The sequence below is a fragment of the Halichoerus grypus genome, chromosome 5 (genome assembly GCF_964656455.1).
Source record: "Halichoerus grypus chromosome 5, mHalGry1.hap1.1, whole genome shotgun sequence".
NCBI classification, from domain to species: Eukaryota; Metazoa; Chordata; class Mammalia; order Carnivora; family Phocidae; genus Halichoerus; species Halichoerus grypus.
In genome coordinates this window covers 152187960-152207628 of record NC_135716.1, presented here as the reverse complement: position 1 = coordinate 152207628, position 19669 = coordinate 152187960, and the positions used below count along the sequence as shown (strand labels likewise).

The window sequence follows — 19669 nt, the reverse complement described above, 5'->3', positions numbered from 1 at the left end:
CGGGCTACCTGCTCAGCAGGGAGTCTGCTTCTCCCTCTCCCGCTCCTCCCTCTTGTGCTCTCTTTCTCTCTCACTCTCTCTCTCAAATAAATAAATAAAATCTTTAAAAAAATAAAATAAAATAAAATAAAAAACAAAAACAAGAGCACCTGGGTGGCTCAGTTGGTTAAGCATTGGCCTTTGGCTCAGGTCATGATCTCAGGGTCTTGGGATCAAGCCCCGCATTGGGCTCCCTGCTCAGTTGGGAGTCTGCTTCTCCCTCTGCCCCTCCCCCTCGCTCCTGCTCTCCTTCTCTCTTGAAAAAATAAATAAATAAAATCTTTAAAACAAACAAACAAAAAAAGCCCAATGAGATATCACTTCACATTCATAGGGTGACTGAAACAAAAAGACAAACAATAGCAAGTGTTGGTGAAGATGTAGAAAAATTGGGACCTTTGTTCATTGATGGTGGGATTGTAAAATGGTACAGCCACTGTTTGGCAGTTCATCAAAACATTAAAAACAGGGGTGCCTGGGGGTGCCTGGCTGGCTCAGTTGGTAGAGCACATGACTCTGGATCTTAGGGTTGTGAGTTCAAGCCCCATGTTGGGCCTAGAGTTTACTTAAACAAAGTAAAGAGTAAATTTCTAAAAAATGTTAAAAACAGTTACCATATGATCAAACAATTCTACTCCAACAGAAATGAAAACATGTGTCTGCACAAAATTTGTATACAATGACTCACAGCAGCATTATTCATAATAGCCACAGAGAGAAAATGACACAAGTGTCCACCAACTAATGCATGACTAAACAAAATATGGTATCTCTATAAAATAGAATATTATTTGACTATAGAAAAGAATGAAGTACTGATATATGCCACAACATGGATGACCCTTGAAAAAATTATGCTCAGTGATGGGGCACCTGGGTGGCTCAGTGGTTAAGCGTCTGCCTTCGGCTCAGGTCATGATCCCAGGGTCCTGGGATCCAGCCCCGCATCGGGCTCCCTGCTCGTCGGGAAGCCTGCTTCTCTCTCTCCCACTCCCCCCGCTTGTGTTCCCTCTCTCGCTGTGTTTCTCTCTGTCAAATAAAATCTTTAAAAAAAAAAAAATTATGCTCAGTGAAAGAAACCAATCACAAAAGACCCCATATTATATGAAATGTCCAGAATAGGCAAATCTATCATAAATACATCTCATCAGTCAAGTCCAGGCTCAACTCCTCCTCCATCCTCTTTGCGTCTCCTCCATTCTTCTCCCTCACTTCAACATATCTCAACTAGCCTTAGCCATAGGAAGCTTGCTCTTATGTTGCCTTGAAACCTAAGGTTTTAATTCTCAGAAGCCAAGAAACAACTTTTTAGTCTGCTATGTTATTTTTTCCCAAGAGGTGGTAAGTGAGGCAATAAGCTCACTGAATGGCAGAAGAACTAAAGGTATAAGGAAATGTAGAGAAATAGTCTCAATTAATTTATTCTCCCACATATTAGGATTATTCTTTTTAGTAATCCAAGAATCTTCTAGAAGAAAATTGCCGTTTCCATATCTAGGAATTAAGGGCATCAGGTCTCTTGCTGGGGTTGAGGTACTTGCACCTTGTGTCTGATGGAAGAGTCTTAGAGGGGTTTCTGCCTTCCTTCTCTCTGTCTTAGCTGAACAGGCCCAGGTGCATACACTGGGCAAGGTTTCTAATACATCTGGACACCTCCTGAGATATTCTGCTCCTGGGTTCCCTCTATCCCAGCTCATACAAAGTTCTCTGAATGAATTAGGAGGAGCATTATGTGGCTGAGCTGAGGACCCAACTATTTGAGAACAATCAAGTTCTTGGGTTTTATAGGGCCCAATGAAGTGGATCCTTATTTTTCCAGGAACCCTTTTTTTTGTTTTGTTTTTTAAATATTTTATTTATTTATTTGAGACAGAGAGAGAAAGAGAGAGAGAGAACATAAGCAGGGGGAGCGGCAGGCAGAGGGAGAAGCAGACTCCCAGCTGAGCAGGGAGCCTGATGCAGGACTCGATCCCCAGGACCCTGGGATCATGACCTGAGCCAAAGGCAGATGCTTATCCAACTGAGCCACCCAGATGCCCCTTCAGGAGCCCTTGCATGTCTTTAGGAAGGGAGCACTGAAGATACCAGTTTAGGAAAGGAACTAGAAGAGACAGAATTTTCTGGTTTTGGAGACAGACAAACCTGAATTCTAGTCCTAACTGTGTCACTAACCAGTTATATAACCATGGGAAAATCACTTAACTTCTAAGCTTACATCACTTTAACTATGCAATGGATATGACACTGTCCCCAAAGGGCCTAAATGAGGCTCAAATGAGATCATACAGTTAAAGGGCCTCGTAAACTGTTTGTCCCTATGCAAGCATATGCCATTGTTATTGCGAGGATGATTGCTTCCTGTATGGCCAAAGTGGCTAGTGGATTTCCTGTACGTGCAGTGTGCATCTGCTCAGACTCTGGCTGCTATACTGGGTCCCAGGGAAGCCATGCTGAGTTTCTGCCTTCATCCAAGCAGTTTATTTTGTCACTTGGCCTGTTCATGTTGGGGTGGCATTGGACAGGACCATCCAGGGAGTTCTGCCTGGCTAGTCTGGGCCTCCTGAGATAAGGGGTTGGAAAATCATTATCTGGATCCTGTATATTATAGAAGAGGGCTTCTCAGTTCTTAGTTCTTGGCTCCAGTTATTTTTTAATATATAAAAAAAATTGTGTATAGTTGACACACAATGTTATATTGATTTCAGGTGTACAACATAATGATTAGAGAACTCTACACATTATACTCTACTCACCACAAGGGTAGCTACCATCTGTCACCATGTAACACTATTACAATATCACTGACTATATTCCTTAGGCTGTACCTTTCATCTCTGTGACTTATTCATTCTATAACTGGAAGCCCATAGCTCCCATTCCCCTTCATCCATTTTGCCCAACCTCCGACCCCTTCCCTCTGACAGCCACCAGTTTGTTCTCTGTATTTATGGGCCTGCTTCTCCTTTGTTTGTTTGTTTGTTTGTTTCTTGGCTTCAGTTTTTGAGCTGTCCACATCTGCTTCACTTCTCTCTGCTTTCTCTGTTTCCTGTCCCTGCTTCCCCTGCTCATGTTCATAAATATGCTTTTTAGGCTCTAGCCCAGGCTCTGCCTGGCTGGACAATCAATCATCTATTTAGCCCACCACCCAGTCTCTGTGCAGCTGGCCCCAAGAGTAAGGGCTGCCTGAATAATTTGTCCCTTTAATTTCTCTCAGATCCAAAATCACAGGGCAGCTTTGAAGGAGAGAACTCTGGGCTTGGTGCAAGTTGCAGAGGAGAACAAGGCAGTATCAGCCCCACTCCTCAACCCCCACAGACTGACACACTTGTCCACAGACATGCACACACGAACACAAACACATTGTATACACACATCATGGACATAGACAGAAACATGCACATTGATGTGATCACACATAAACATACATAAATACACACTGATGCAAATACCTTAAGTCGGAAGGTCTCGATGGGGTAAGGAAAGTGATTGGCTCTGATTCCCTTTTATTCCTCAAAGTCTGAGACAGACATGTAAGAACTTTACACAAAGAAGGACTTGGCTTTTTTTTTTTTAATTTTATTTTTAAGTAATCTCCACACCCAACGTGGGGCCCCAACTCACAGCCCCAAGATTAAGAGTCACACCTCCACCAAATGAGCCAGCCAGGTGCCCCAGGACATGGCATTTTGAAAGACATGCCTTCTGTCTTTTTTTTTTTTTAATTTATTCATCTGACAGAGAGAGAGCACAAGCAAGGGGAGGGGCAGAAGGAGAGGGAGACGCAGACTCCCCGCTGAGCAGGGAGCCGGATGTGTGTGTGTGGGGGGCTCAATGAGGACCCTGGGATCATGACCTGAGCCGAAGGCAGACACTTAACCCACTGAGCCACCCAGGCGCCCCTGTATCTGTATTTCTTTGCCTGAAGGTCACTCAGCCCCTGTATGGAGCAGGCTGCAAGTGCACTGGAAGGGATGGTAGTGGAGGGAATGAATACCCCCTGGAGCAGTCCTCAAACAATGACCAGTGGGAGTTGGTGTATATATACCCCAGTTCCTCACCCTTGACATGCAGTAACTCTGAGGCTTATATTCTACACACTTTCCTACAATTTCTCCAAGGAATTAAGCTCTAGTCACTACAGTGATAGCTCATTTGTTAATTTGTTCTTTATTGACCTTTCCTTCCCTTTCTCACTCCTCACTTTCCTACTAGTGTTTCCTAATAAACTACTTGTTCTTGAATCCTTGTTTCAGGGTCTGTTTCAAAGGGAATTCAAATTAAGACGCCCACTCTCCAAGGAGACATCAGTCCCTCTGGCATATGTGTCCCTGGTGTTCTCTCCATTCAGCTCTCATCTCTCCCTGGGAAAATTGTCATGTGTTAATTCATACACAGAGCACACACTAGCCCACTAGCTCCACCACAGTCCAGACTCTGAATGCAGTTTGGGCTAAACTGGGACTTCGTGCTATACCTATAGGTAGAAGGAACTGAGGGTCAGAGAAGGAAAGTGATACGTTTCCTTCTGGCTGTATCTGTGCTGAGGTTTGGCACACGTGGTCCTGGTGTAAACCTAAGAGGCTATTTGGAGCTGATCCTGGGTGGGAGCTTTGAGTGTGGACATGTAGATTCCAATGCTGCCCTTAATCCCAGCAGCATCGTGACATGAGGCTGGGACTGTCAAAAAGGCTTTACCAAAGGCTTGAAGGTGACACCGGAAGTAAACACAGAGCAGCATGATATTCGTCCATCTGTCTCACAAATAATAGTCTGTTCTCTTCACCCAGAGACATTCATTTCCATTCTAACTCTGAGCTACCTCCGTGTAGTGTACTGGGCATAATCTGGTTCTCTTTTGACCTGCCTGGGGGCTGGTCTGCAGATTTTTCATCGTCTGGACACTGGAGTGATTATGATTTTCCAGACTTGTTGTCTCTATCAAAATATCTATTGACTGAATACAGCACATAGTCCCAATTCATCTACAAGCAACAGAGACTTCCTTACACAAGATGAGACCTCAATCAGCTTTTCTTTTCTTGATCCAGCCTCTTTGCCATCTCTGCATATAGGGGCCACTGGGTTTCTAAGAGGCAGCTCTGGCTGCTCCCTGTGCTTTGCCTGTAGGTTTGTCTCAGTTTCCCCTCACCGTCACTGACCAAATGCCTGGATTTTCTAAGCAACGCTGTAATTGGCTCAGCATTCCTACCCATTCTGCCTTTCATTTATCCCAAGGCTTTAGGGGAAGATTTCATCTTATATCATAGGAAGATTACAGAATAATCTTTTCTACCCTTATAAGGCTTTGACAGGTTGAAGTTTCACCCTAGAAGACACAGCTGTATGGTTGATCAACCAGTGCCATTTGTACTCCTATCACACACAGAGCCAAGGCAGGTTTGAGAGTCCACACTGAGTTCTGGGGAGATACCAGTGCTCTATGCTCCATTTACAAGCACCTGAGACCTCTTAACTCTCATCAGCTATTATTCAGAAAGAATTGTAGCTGAAGTGTGGCTTACACTAGCCTAAGGAAATTGTGTTTATAACTTTCTCTGACAACAGAACATAGCAGAGATGAGGAAGCCCAGGGGGTCTATTTCTTTGGCATTACTAAGGAGCCATATTCTCAGAGATACCCTTGAGCAGTTGACCTCGCTATTGGGCTCACCTTGCTATTACTCTTGCTGCTAAGTTACAGAGAAAGAACATTGCCAACTGCATGGATAGGCAGTGAGGTTAGAACCACCCAGCCTTGGGCCAAAGTGTAAATTCAGCATATATGTGCACATATGTGAAGTCAGTTATATTCCACTCCCAGAAAAAAAAATGCAGCCATATCTTTTCCAAGTCCCCAATTGTTTAGACAGATCTAGTTATTTATTTGTTTGATTGAAAAAATTGTCCTGTGGTTTTGTGTGTATGACTGAATCAGAAAGAGGGCACCTGGAAACTACACCTAGTAAGTCACACCTACCTTGTTCAGTGTTCTGCAGACCTGAGAGTCAGGACTGGTCTGAAAGGACTCAGCAGAAGGCTTCATGTGGTCAGGTCGACATCGGCAGATTTAATCCCCTACAGGCTTTCTATTCTTAAAGTTTTTTAAGGTGCCCAGCATAGTCCTAGTACATTGCAGATACTTATTTTTTTAAAGATATTATTTATTTGTTTTAGAGAGAGAGAGTGAGAGAGAGAGCGAGCTCATAGGGACAGAGGGGGAGGGAGAGGGACAAGCAGACTCCATGCTGAGCATGGAGCTGGACGCAGGGCTCTATCTCATGACCCTGAGATCATGACTTGAGCCGAAATCAGGAGTTAGACACTCAATTGACTGAGCCAATCAGGCACCCCCATAGCAGATATTTAATAAATTATTTTTGAGGGAATGGATGAATGAATTTCAATAGCAAGTCTGTCTTTAAAAGTGAATGGAGAGGGCACCTGGGTGGTTCAGTCCATTGTCTGCCTTCGGCTCAGGTCATGGTCTCAGGGTCCTGGGATCGAGTCCCATGTCGGGCTCCCCACTCAGTGGGAAGTCTGCTTCTCCCTCTCCATCGCTCCTCCTGCTTGTGCTCTCTCTCTCTCAAATAAAAAAAACCAAAACAAACAAACAAACAAAAAAAAGTGAATGGAGAAAATGGCTAGAGGAGGAATGAATTTGAACGTCAAGTCATCATTCAGTGAGAGAGGACTGGGAATGAAGTTGGTCAGATAAACGGAGTGTGACTGGTTTTGGTGTCAAACAACCTCAACTGCTTGGGGACTAATTAGAATTCTATCCAAACCCAAAATTTCCTGTCTGAAAACTTAATAATGAGAGCAGATCCATCCAGATGTGCTGACTACCTAGTTTTCTTGATTATTTCAGACCAGGCCCAGTAGTCAAGGCTTGGCTAAAAAAGCATCTTCTCTTTCAACCATAAAGCTGAAATGGTCCCTTAAGATTTTTTAATCCAGGGGTGCCTGGGTGGCTCAGTCGTTAAGCGTCTGCCTTCAGCTCAGGCCCTGATCCCAGGGTCCTGGGATCGAGCCCTGCATCGGGCTCCCTGCTCAGCGGGGAGCCTGCTTCTCCCTCTCCCACTCCCCCTGCTTGTGTTCCCTCTCTCGCTGTGTCTTTCTCTGTCAAATAAATAAATAAAATCTTAAAAAAAAAAATTTTTTTTTTAATCCATCCCCTCAGGGTACAAGAAGGTAGTCTTTAGAGTCTGGTGCCCCAGGCTGTCCAGGACTTTAGAGTGTTGGAGGAGTGGTTCCCAAGACAGACAATGACTCCAACAATTTTTAGCCCTGGTAGCTAATGCTCTTGGCTGTTTAGCAGACTTTTGCATTCACCCTTTTGGGTAACAAAACTTGCTCCTCTTTTTATAGGAAACATAATTCAGCCATGGCCCATTACAGTATTGCATCTTCCTGGCTCAGTGATTGGTCCACAGGTGACATGTGACCAAGAAGAGCTACTCCGAGTTCCTTCTTGGCTTAATCTACACACTGTAAGAGAGAAGCACCTTCCTTTTTGGTGGCAGGATCTTATCTGAGGTAATGTAAGTCTGGGGCTGCTGGCTACAATCTTTCCTACAGTGCAGAAAGCCTGACAGCTATAGGAAAGAAATCAAGTAAGTAAAAGAGTACCGAATAATACAATTGCCTAGCATTTAGAAAATGTTAGCTTTCCTTCACCATCAGCCTTGTAAATTCAGTCTTCAGTCAAAAATCTTTCAGTTCTTTAGTTTTTTGAATAACAAATGATCCTTCTTGGGCTTTTACCTATAATCTCTATTTTTTATTCTCCCCAGCCAGGGAGCTCAGAGGAAATGTTGGCAGAGCAAGTCTAGCAGAGGAGTTTCATAGAACTAAGGACACAGATAAACAAGACAGATATTGTCTCTGTCCTCAAGGAGTTAATGCTTTTGGGAGGAAAAAGACATTAGCACCGACAATGACAACACAATATGGCAAATGCAATGACAGAATTATGCACTAGAGGCTGTGGGTGGGATGGGTACAACTTCACGGACAGATGCAGTCCAGGGGAATGAAACTTTGGTCTTCATAGTTGCATGTTCCATCCACAAGGTCATCACAGCTAAAATCTCCAGGTACCACAGGTGAAGTGTCTGGCTTCTATGCTGCAGTACTGACTACTACAGTGTTGACTCCTGCTAATGGGAACTTCTGAACTGCCTTCCCAAAAGACAGCTGTCCAGACAACTGCTTAAATTTCTTCCTTCCTTCCTTCCTTCCTTCCTTCCTTCCTTCCTTCCTTCCTTCCTTCTTTCTTTCTTTCTTTCTTTCTTTCTTTCTTTCTTTCTTTCTTTCTTTCTTTCTTTCTTCCTTCCTTCCTTCCTTCCCTCTTTCTTTCTTTCTTTCTTTCTTTCTTTTTCTTTCTTTCTTTCTTCCTTCCTTCCTTCCTTCCTTCCTTCCTTCCTTCCTTCCTTCTTTCTTTCTTTCTTTCTTTCTTTCTTTCTTTCTTTCTTTCTTTCTTTCTTTCTTTCTTAAGATGGGGTAGGGGGAGAGGCAGAAGGAGAGGGAGAGGCTGGGAGTTAAGCAGGCTCCACACCCAGTACAGGGGCCAACGTGGGCTCCATCTCACGACCTTGAGATCATGACCTGAGCCAAAATCAAGAGTCAGACGCTTAACTGACTGAGCCACCCAGCCGCCCCAGACAGCCCAGGACTTCTATCCAAACTCAGCTATAGCTCCTAGAGAGGAGGGGAGGACTTGGGAGAACTGGTCGTGGGGCAGGGAGTGGAACCAGGCAGGAGACAGCAGTGGCTGGAGAGCAGTGGTGGGTAGCCCAGAAGAAATGCAGATGTTTGCCTAACAGCTCCAGAGGCCCCATCCATTCGTCTGCCCTATCAGAAAGCCTGACTCCTCAGCCCTGTAGGGGAGATCTTCACTCTCTTTACCAAGCAGAAGAAACCACACAAAGCTCTGCCCTGTCCAGAGGAAGCACTAGTCCATAAATATCTGAGAAAATGCTCAGCCTTACTAGTCATAAAAAACAAACAAACAACAAACAACAATGAGATACCACTTTTTCCCTTTCAAATTAACCTCTCTTTCTTTAAAGTTAACAGGTGTAAGCAAACAGGAATTCCCAGTTACTGCAGGTGAAAGGACAGATTGATACTCTTTCTGGAAAGCAATTGGCTTTAAAACGCTTATATCATTTGATCCGATGATTTCACTTACCTATCTATTCTAAGAAGGGAGGTTGACATATGGAGGCCATAGTAGACATTTTTTGAGGTATATTATCAGCTTATAATGATTTGCCTTTCTTTGAGAATGGAGAGTCCTATTCATGTCATCACCCTCCTTACTCCAGCCTCATTGATCCATTGACCTTGATCCATTGGCTACTGTTGACTGGACCAGGGTAGACACCTGACCAAACTAAGTTACTTATCTTTTTCACCTAGAATTCTGATTTAGTTTGAGCTGACATCTTGAATGGAAGGAGTGTAAAAAATCAGGAATTGTGTCAAGGCTATTATCCTCCAGATAGACTGAAGAGCAAAGAACACCAGTCTGTAGAGAGAGGAGAATGAGACAGAGATGTGGAGAGAAGCAGAGAAAAGAGACAGATAAAACATTCTCCAGAGCATTCCACTGCACATTCTAGCTACTTTATGAATTCCTGCCTCTTCATTCTATAAAACACAGTATCCTTATAACAGCTTATAATTTTTCCTTTAAGACAACTTAGGTGAGTTTTAATTACCTGCAGCCAAACACTAATAATAGGTTTACAGCTAAGGGGATGGTGGAGTAAATAATTGTACATTTTTTGTATGTGGATTATCTGCCATTAAAAATATTTTAGAAGACTATTTCATGACATGTAAAATGCTTATCGTACAACAATAAGTAAAATTACCAGGATATACAATTTTATATGCGCAGAAAAAAGTTTGCAAACACACAAAACTTTTGGCAGTAGTTACCCTGGGGTAAGCTTTTATTTTTACTTCATACACCTTGGTTTTATTTGAATTTATACTTGGAGCATTGCTAATATTATTAAGGTTATGTTAGAAGCATTTTCTATATATATACTTTTTAATTGCTATCATTTTAATGGTTACATAATATTGCATTGCAAGAGGATATCATAATGTATTAAACTAGTCCTTATGATTTATTAAGTTTTTAATAATTTTTGCTATTGTTTTTAAAGATTTTACTTATTTATTTGAGAGAGAGAGAGAAATAGAGAAAGCACAAGTGGGGAGGGACAGAGGGAGGAGAAGCAGACTTCCAGCTGAGCAGGGAGCCATACTCAGGGCTCTATCCCAGGACCCCAAGATCCTGACCTGAGCCTAAGGCAAATGCTTAACCAACTGAGCCACCTAGGTGCCCCTATGACTGTCAGTATTTAATATAAAACATAGAAGCTGTTGTTGACCATGTTTTCTGCTATATGGATTGGGGAGTAGGGAAAGCCAGATTAGATAAGAAAAGAGTATTAATTCAATATGCAGAGAACAGTAATGAGATAAAGAAGAAGGATCTATAGTACTCCAGCTTCTTCCAAGAACAGTTTACTGAACTCCAGTTTGGTTTGTATAATCTGTGAGTTACTTTAGGATCCCTCCAATATATTCTCTTCATCAATTAGGGATGTATTCAGTTGTAAGTAATTAACATGGCTTAACCATATAGGAATTTATTTTCCTTTTTAAAAAATATTTTATTTATTTATTTGACAGAGAGATAGAGAGAGAGTACAGGTAGGCAGAGAGGCAGGCAGAGGGAGAGGGAGAAGCAGGCTCTCCGCCGAGCAGGAAGCCTGATGCGGGGCTCGATCCCAGGACCCTGGGATCATGACCTGAGCCGAAGGCAGACGCTTAACAACTGAGCCATCCAAGCGCCCCTGGAGTGATATTCTTGAGTAAATGACAGAAAATGGAATTATTGAAAATAATAATAAATAATGATAATAAAGAAATCTGAACTAAAAAAAATCCACTCTTTTTAATCTATTTCCCAACCTCTATTAGTTATGTTATTATTTCACATTGCCACAGATTATAGCATTAATTTTGTGCTCCAAAATTATAATGCTCATGGTTATTTGAGTCTCAAGCTGCCATCTGTTTGCAATGATGGAGCATCTGAATGTTTAAGATGCTTTAGAAGCTGTAGGCTTCCTCACTTTCCTTAACCAACTGTTCATTCATTATCCTTACCTTAAATGTTGGACTCCATCCTAGACTTCCTCAATCTTTCTACTTCAGTCACGTACCCTGAATGACATGTATATCCCTATAGCAAAGACTTCTATTTCCATGTGCTCCCAAATTTATATATAACCCTTAATGAATGAGGGAGGGCAACATAGCACAACATCTGCCTGGAATCATATTTAGAGAAGTACATAGTTCAGCAGCCAAAAGTAACTTCAAAATGATGCAAGTTATTACAGGCATTGCTTGGAAACAGAGAAGAGGATTTGTAGCAATACTCATTACAGCTCCTCTTCCTCTCCTACCCACTTCCTTCACACACCACAAAACAAGTCCTTCCAGCCACCCATACAGTTTTCTTTTCTTCTCTTTGCTTCTTAGCTCCGACCTTCTACCCACCTCCCTTTCCTCCCCTCCTATAGCTCTTTCTAAGTAATTCAATTTAGACTCCTGAAGTAAATTCTACTTCTTTTAGCCCTTAAATTATTCTTCTTATTTCTCATTCTCCTTATCCTGCTTCCCAAAGTCCAAAGAAGCAGTCTGGCATCCATAGAACTCTCTTGGCCAGGGGTGGACTCAGGGGTGGGAGAGAAGGTTGTGAGCATTTGCTTGTTAGTAATTTTCATTCTGTCATGTATATATCTGACTGAGAATGTTCCCTAAATTTTAGACCCATTCATCCATCTGGTAGATCTCACAGAGGCTGCAAAATCAACATGTTTCAAAATTGTGCCTCTTTGTAACATCCAGTGAGTGTATTTGTTCAGTATTTCCCTCCCATGCAAGATGAAACAAATACTTATTGAGTGTGTGAATAAATGAGTGAATGAAATTATAAAATTTGTTCTTCCTTTACTCTTTCTTGCTATATAACTTTAGTCCCTTCCCACACTGACTAGCTTTGACAATGACTAAATTGTCAACTTGAAAGTAAGAGAGTCCTGAAAAGTGCTTTCACACTGGGGCTTGCTGTTTTGTCTTGTTTTGTTTTTCTGCTCTTGGAACTCCTACCATTGACACCATGTGAAGAATTTCAGGCTAGCTTGCTAGAGGATGAGAGATATATGACTTAGTTTCTCCCATTACCATGGTCAATAGCCTTCCAACTGCCAGACATGTGAGAAAGGCCATTCTAGATTATCTAGCCACCAGCGAATCCTCAGCTGACTGCAGATGCATTTGCAAACCTGGCAGTAATCAGCTAAACTGGCCCAGACCATAAAAGCCTCCCAGTTGACCCACACAATTGTCAACTAAATAAATGATTGTTGTTTTAAGCGGCAAATTTTGGCAAATATTGTTATATTACAATAGGTAACTGCCATATCTTTTAGAACATATAAGAACCTTGGAGTTTTTAGATAACTAAGGCGGAGATACTAGACTTTCTGATAATATGTCATGAGGGGCCTGAGGGACAAAATAAAAAAAAGCAAAGAGATGTGATCACATTTATACTCTAAGATTACAGAACAATTTATATTAGTTACATATCTAAATACTGGTAGCCCTCAGTTCTAAGCTCTAAGTCAGTTTAATCAATGATGCACTGCACATTGTCACTTGGGGGTCTTATCAACACTTGAGAGCAAACACATCTAAAACAATCATAATCACCTTCAAACTTCTCCTTCTCTCCTGTTCCCCTATCTCAGTTACCCAAGTCAGAAACTCAGAAATGTTCTCATCTTCTCTCTTCAGTCAATAGGTCCTGTTGTTCTACTTTCCAAGTCTAAAATCCATCCATTTTCTTCCTTCACCACTATTGCTCTTTTAGTATTTGTCAGCATCACCTCTCTCCCACGTATTTGTAATATCCTCTTAATTTGCATAGGATTTGCTAGTGAAATGGGTGTGATGTGTATGAGAAAGAGAAGACTCAAGGATCATTCTGAAGTCCTGACCTAAGCAACTGAAAAAAATGGCTTGTCATTCATTAAGCTGGGGAAGATAGGGGTAAGAGTAGTTTCAGGCCAGATTGTATCACATGGTCATCTCTGACTGCTGGGAGACTCAGAAAGTGAGTATTTGGCTGTATTTGTTTTCTATTACTATCCAATAAATTACCACAAACTTATCAGTTTAAAATAACACACACTTGGGTTGCCTGGGTAACTCAGTTGGTTAAGTGTTTGACTCTTGATCTCAGCTCAGATCTTGATCTCAGGGTCATGAGTTCAAGTCCTGCATTGGGCTCTATGCTGGGTGTGGAGCCTATTTTAAAGGCAAAATAAAAAAATAATAATACATACTTAACTCAGTTTCTGTGGCTCAGGAGTCCGATATGGCTGGGCTGTGTTCTCATCTGGAGACTCAACTGGAGAAAGATCGATTTCTAAGCTCTAAGTTGGTAGAATGAATTTCTTTTGGTTGTTGGACTGAGCACTTAGAGGTTGTTTTTGTTTGTTTTGTTTTTTGTTTTCTTTTGCTTTTTTTTCTAGCTCCTTGGTTCCTAGCTTCCAGCAGTTATTTGCAATTTCCTGCTATATGGCCCTCTCCATAAGCAGTGCAGAAGATGTAGCTTGCTTCTTCAAGGCCATTAGGAGAGTGAGAGTGAGCCTGCTAGCAAGACAGACTCTTAAAAATGTAAAGTAATCAGGAAAGAGATATCATATCACCTTTGTTATATTCGATTGGTTAGAAGTAAGTCATGGGTCCCACCTACACTCAAGGGGAGGGGATCACACAAAGGCATAAATACTGGGGAGGAGACAGATCATGAGGTTCATTTTAGAGTCTTTGTGCTGCACTGACTTTCCTAGTCCCTATAGTGGAAGGTGAAAAGTTAGAATGGATTTCTGGTCCCTAAGTTACCAAGGCTGAGTCAGTGGATTCTCCTGCCAGAGACTGTGAATCTGGAATGGTGATGTAATTATGAAGAGATTAGAATCCTTTTGCAGAGGTGTGTGGCAGCAACATAGTACATTGTCTGGTGGTGGTGTGGGAGTGGTGGTGACAGCAGTGTCCTGAAATTGTTCCTGATTTTCAGTTTGTAGAGGTTTCTTATTCCTGCCAGTTTTATAAGCCTGTTTCTCCAATCTCTGTTCAATTTTGTGAGCCCCTCTATATAGCCTTCCAATAAATTCTCCCTTAGGCCTGGGATGGTCAGAAGTGTTTCTAATGTTTGTAACCAAGAATGTGGCAGATCTGGTACATGCAGGTAACTATAGACAGCTGGTATAACTGTAAATAGTTGGTACAGCAGGAATTAATAGGAAAAGGGGAGGCAGGCAGAGACTAGATTTTGGATGGCCTTGTCAAATAGAGTAAGTGAACATTTCATCTTGAGGGGCATGAAAATCCATTTAACTGTTTTAAACTAGGGAGTAACATCATCTTATGTGAAGATTCTTTAAACAGCTTTTTGGAGGATGGGTTTGAAGAGAAAAGGCGTGGATGTAAGTGAAAACAGGTAAGAAAGTTTCTTTCTTTCTTTTTTTTTTAAGATTTTATTTATTTATTTGTCAAAGAGAATGAGAAAGAGAGAGAGAGAGAGCACAAGCAGGCAGAGCAGCAGGCAGAGGGAGAAGGAGGCTCCCCACTGAGCAAGGAACCTGATGTAGGACTCGATCCCAGGACCCCGGGATCATAACCCGAGCTGAAGGCAGATGCCCAACCACAACACAGGCGTCCCAAGTTTAGAAAGTTTCTCAGTCAAGTAGGTGAGAGAAAGTAAGACTTGAGCTGAGGTGGTGTCAATGGGATGGAAAGAGGAGACAGTGGAGAGAAAGTAAGATTATAGAAGCAATAGGACTTGTTGATTAATTGGACATGGGAGCAGAAGGGGAGGAAAGAGTCTAGGATGCCAAATTTCTGGTTGAGGCAAATGGTTGGATGGTGGTGAGGAACTGAAACAGGGAATACAGGAGCAGACTGGTGATAGGCTGTATACTTGGTTGTGTGTATAGGGTCTGGTATCTGACAGACCTTGGTTTGAGTTCTGGCTTTGCATTTATTAACTATGTCATATTGAGCATGTTATGCAACTAGAGCCTCAGTTTCCTCAACTATAAACTGGAAATAATATAACTTAACTCTTGTTTGTGTATGTATGAATTGAATGCAAGTGTCTGGTTTCCAGTAGGCACTCTATAATGCTGGCTATTATTACTTCTCAAAAAGGGTTCAGGGAGGAGGCCTGGGAAAAATGGGTGAGGCTTTCAGGAAAGGTTTCTGGGAGAGAACTGTGTTCAAGACAAAAGAGGAAAAATACAACGTTGTGGCAGACCAGCTGAAGCCAGAAGGAGAAGGCCAGACGGGGCTGAGCTACAGCCACGTTGCTGTGAAGATGAGTCACTGGACGTGCAGGCAGGGCTGCCGAGGCCACAGCTGGACTGGCTGTGGCCAGGCTGGACTGGGCTATAACATGACTTCACTGTCAGTAGGGAATCAAAAGGATTGTTCCAGCACAATCCTTTTTGTCCTCTCCTTCCTCCCAGAAGCAATCCATCATTTCTTCCTCGTTTATAGGACTTTCCATAGCCTGTCTTACTTTCTGGAAGCAGCAGGAAACAGTGGAAAGGGACAAAAAGCAAGAATTTTGCTGTCTAGTTTGGTCACTGATTTGCTGAGTGATCTGGTGCATGTCCCTTCATCTTGGTCTTCTTATTTGTAACACGAGAATGAGCAGACCTGCATCCAAAATGTGATGTGAAGACAGTTGGTGAGTGCTCAATAAAAAGGCATACATTAGTATTCCATTAATTAATTGTATATTTTGTCTCCTTCTTGTTCCCGGTCCTTCTTCCCCTAGATCCTTGAAGACACTAATCAGTTCTAATTCATTTTCAGATCCCTAGCGTTTCGCTTGGCGGGGCACACAATTTCATGAATGGATGAATGAAAGAATCAATGAGCGCCCTCAGCCGCAGCAGCCGTGCCAAGAGCCCCGCCCCCTTCCGCTCTACCCGCAGCGCTGGGAGGCCACGGGCGGGTCTCTCGCGACCGTTCGCTGGCGCGTGCGCGGGAGGCCGCGCGCGGCCAGAGGTGGCGGGCGGGCTCCCCGTGCGCGCGCGCGCGCGCCAGGCGGGGAGGGCAGGGGCGGGGCCGGGCCAGAGGCGGGCGGGCCGGCTGGCTGCTGGCTGTAGAGCCGGCGGCGGTGGCGGCGGCGGGTGGCCGGCCGAGCGTGTGCCGGGTGGGAGAAGACGAGGCGGTGGGTATGTTGCCGCCTCACTAAGGAGCGCCGGGGAGGTCGCGGCGCTTGAGGTCCCAGAAAACGCGGAGGAGCTGCGAGCTGGGGTCGGTGGCTTCGGGCGCCCGCCCGGCCATGGTGGCCGCGGGCGGTGGTTGGCGCGGCAGCGCTGCGGCCCGGGGCCGTGCGGGGCCGGGACAGTCGCGGTGCTGACGCCCGCGGGGCCCAGCCACAGATATGAAGCGGAGCCGCTGCCGCGACCGACCGCGGCCGCCGCCACCGGCGCCGGCGGCCGGCCGCCGGGAGGATGGGGCTCAGCGGGCGGTGGAGCTGCCCCAGCCCCAGCCCTTGCCGCCGCGCCGGCGAGCGCCTCCCGGGAGGCAGCTACTGGAGGAGCGGACCGGGGCCTCGGGGCCCGAGGTCAAGGAGCAGGTACGGGGGCCAGCCGGCGTCCGGGAGGGAAAGGATGGGGAGCGGGAGCCTGAATGGGAACAGTGGGGGAGGGGGATCTCAGGCGGGAAGACTTGGGCTAGGGCATTTGAGGGGTGGGGATTGTGTAGTTCGGCAGGAGGAAAGGAAGGTCTGGAGAGGCAGAAAAATGGGGAGTGGAGAAATGGAAGTCATGGCCTGGGGTTGAATGGGAAATGGGGGAATAGGGGTTTGGAAAAGTGGTCCTGTGGGCGTTTGTAGTCAGGGATTCTGGATGTGAAGAAGGGACGCTGGAATGTAGCCTGGGAGTAAATGAACTGCAAAGAATAGGCTTACTAAAGGGAGACTGAGGACTTAGCCAGAGGGCTAAATAGTGTAAAGTAGGGAAAATCAATATGCAATAGTAAATGTTATCCTGTTTCCTAGAGGTTGGCTTGACAGTTATAAAAACGGATGTCATTTCTAAGCATTCTCTGATTTGGTCATGATTATATAGTCTTGTAGGAATGTGTTCAAATCTTGAAGAGTCTCTTCGGTAACGATCTATTTCACGAGAAAGCACTTTTTAAAACACCTGCATATGTGCAATTCCAAATCCAGCGCTGTGAACAGAGAATTTATAGGGATAGGATCTGTCTTCTAGGAGTTTACCACTGAAAACATCTTCATGGGAAAACAGAGCTAGAAAGCAGTGTAAAAGTACTCATGGAGTTTCTGAATGGACAGGATGTGTTTGTATAATTCATTCATCAAGCATAGGTGTACTTAGAAATAGGGGATAAAGGTCAGTTTTATCAGGGAGGAGAAGTTGCCACTAGTAGCTGTAGGAAGTGTGGTGAAAGGAGAATGTGGTCCTGACCTTGTGGGATTTGCAGAAAAATATTCTGTAATAATGAACTCTAGTGACAACTTTCCTTTTGCACAGCCCTACTTGAGACCCTAGTAACTTCATCCTTGACTTTTTCAAGACCTTTATTAGACCTACCTCTTTCCCATCACTTAAATCAGTATTTTACTTAGACATCATTCTTCATTATATAGTTTCAGTGACGCACATACTAGCACTTGGATTTTTTTCTTTTATTCTTTCACCTTTTATTCTGCATCCAGCTCTGAGTAGACTGCATCATCTGCTATCTCTGCCCTTGCTTTCAGGCCATTGAGTGTTGTCCCTGGCTGTAATTTCCTTTTTTTTATATTAAAAAAAAGAAAAATATATTTTTTATATTTTTTTATATTCTCTGCAGTACCTATTTGAATTAAAATGTACTTAAAGCTCTGATCCTTTCCTGACTCAGTTCACTTGATTCAACTGACCTTACTGCATGCTTCACTAAAGAGTTCAAGGTTACTTTATTTTCTCTTCTTCTCTATCTCACAGTTATTTTATTTATTTATTTAGCAAGCAAACAAGCTCTCCGCCCAATGTGGAACTTGAACTCACAACCCCTAGATCAGGAGTCACATGTTCTACCAACTTAGCCAGTCAGGTGCCCCTCTATCTCAGAATTTCTGTATTCACTCATCCTTTGCTTCAATTCTAGAGAAAGTAGTATTCATCCTCCTTTTCGAGGTTTATCCCTGTACTTACATCCTTGATTTCATCCCCTCTCATCTGATGTAGGCCTTTGTTAGGTATATTATTTTCTTTTTGTCCTATACCTCAAATAAAAACAAAACAACACAAATACTCTGAATTGTGTAACCCACCTAAGTTACTTTGTTATCTCTTCTTTGCTTCATTAGCAACCTTCTTGGAAAATGAGTTTGTATTCAGTGTCTCAGCTTACTCACCTGTATACATTCCTCATATTACAGTTTGACTTCTATTTTTTTTTTTTTAAAGATTTTTAAAATTTATTTGACAGAGAGAGACACCGGAGAGAGGAAACACAAGCAGGGGGAGTGGGAGAGGGAGAAGCAGGCTTCCCGCTGAGCAGGGAGCCCGATGTGGGGCTCGAATCCAGGACTCTGGGATCATGACCTGAGCCGAAGGCAGACGCTTAATGACTGAGCCACCCAGGCGCCCCTACAGTTTGACTTTTTTCTTTTTCTTCTTTTTTTTAAAGATTTTATTTATTTGACAGAGAGAGAGAGCACAGGTGGGCAGAGTAGAAGGCAGAGGGAGAGGGAGAAGCAGGCTCCCCACGAGTGAGGAGCCCGATGTGGGGCTTGATCCCAGGACCCTGGGATCATGACCTGAGCCGAAGGCAGATGCCCAACTGAGCCACCCAGGCTCCCGTGACTTTTTTCTTTTTTTTTACGTTTGTTTATTTAAGTAATCTCTACACCCAACATGAGGCTCCAACCCATGACCCTGAGATCAAGAGTTGCATGCTCTTCCAACTGAGCCAGCCAGGCCCCCCTTACAGTTTGACTTCTACCCTTAAACTATTCCAAAACTATTGTCTTCAAGGTCACCAATAATTTTATATGTTTTTTTACTTTGTATGTTATTTACTTTTTTTTATTGAGGTGTGACTTAAATACGGTGCATAAGTAGGAGGTTCATTCAGCCCATGAATTTTTATAGAATGACTACACCCATGTGACCACTATTCAGATCAACATGTAGAACATTTCCAGTACCCTACAATGCCTCTTTGTATTTCCTCCTAGTTATTACCCTTCCCCAAAGGTAACCACTTTCCCAGGTTCCATCACCATGGATTAGTTTTGCCTTTTCTTGAACTTCATATAAATGGAATCATACAGTTTGTACTCGTCTGACTAGATTCTTTCATTAAATCATGTCTGTGAGATTCATCTATATTATTGCTTGTTGAAATAGTTCTTTTTCATTGCTGTGTAGTTTTCCATTGTGTGAATGTCCACGATGGATGCTAAAACTTATTTTTCAAATAAAAAAATAATGCAGGG

The 19669-nt window shown here is 43.4% G+C and overlaps 1 protein-coding gene and 1 non-coding gene across 5 annotated transcripts in view; both read left to right on the top strand.

Annotated features, from left to right (window-relative positions):
* Window positions 1-522: 522 nt before the first annotated feature.
* Window positions 523-595, top strand: TRNAQ-CUG (transfer RNA glutamine (anticodon CUG)). The gene has a single exon. It is a non-coding gene; the product is annotated as a tRNA-Gln (tRNA).
* Window positions 596-16282: 15687 nt separating this feature from the next.
* The window catches only part of MAST2 (microtubule associated serine/threonine kinase 2), a 220883-nt gene continuing 217496 nt past the window's right edge, over window positions 16283-19669 (top strand). For all 4 annotated transcript variants that reach the window (XM_078073206.1, XM_078073205.1, XM_078073204.1 and 1 more), the window contains exon 1: window positions 16283-16792. In XM_078073206.1, the coding sequence (XP_077929332.1) occupies window positions 16598-16792 (195 nt within the window). In that variant the 5' untranslated portion in view covers window positions 16283-16597. The remainder of the gene's footprint in view (window positions 16793-19669) is intronic.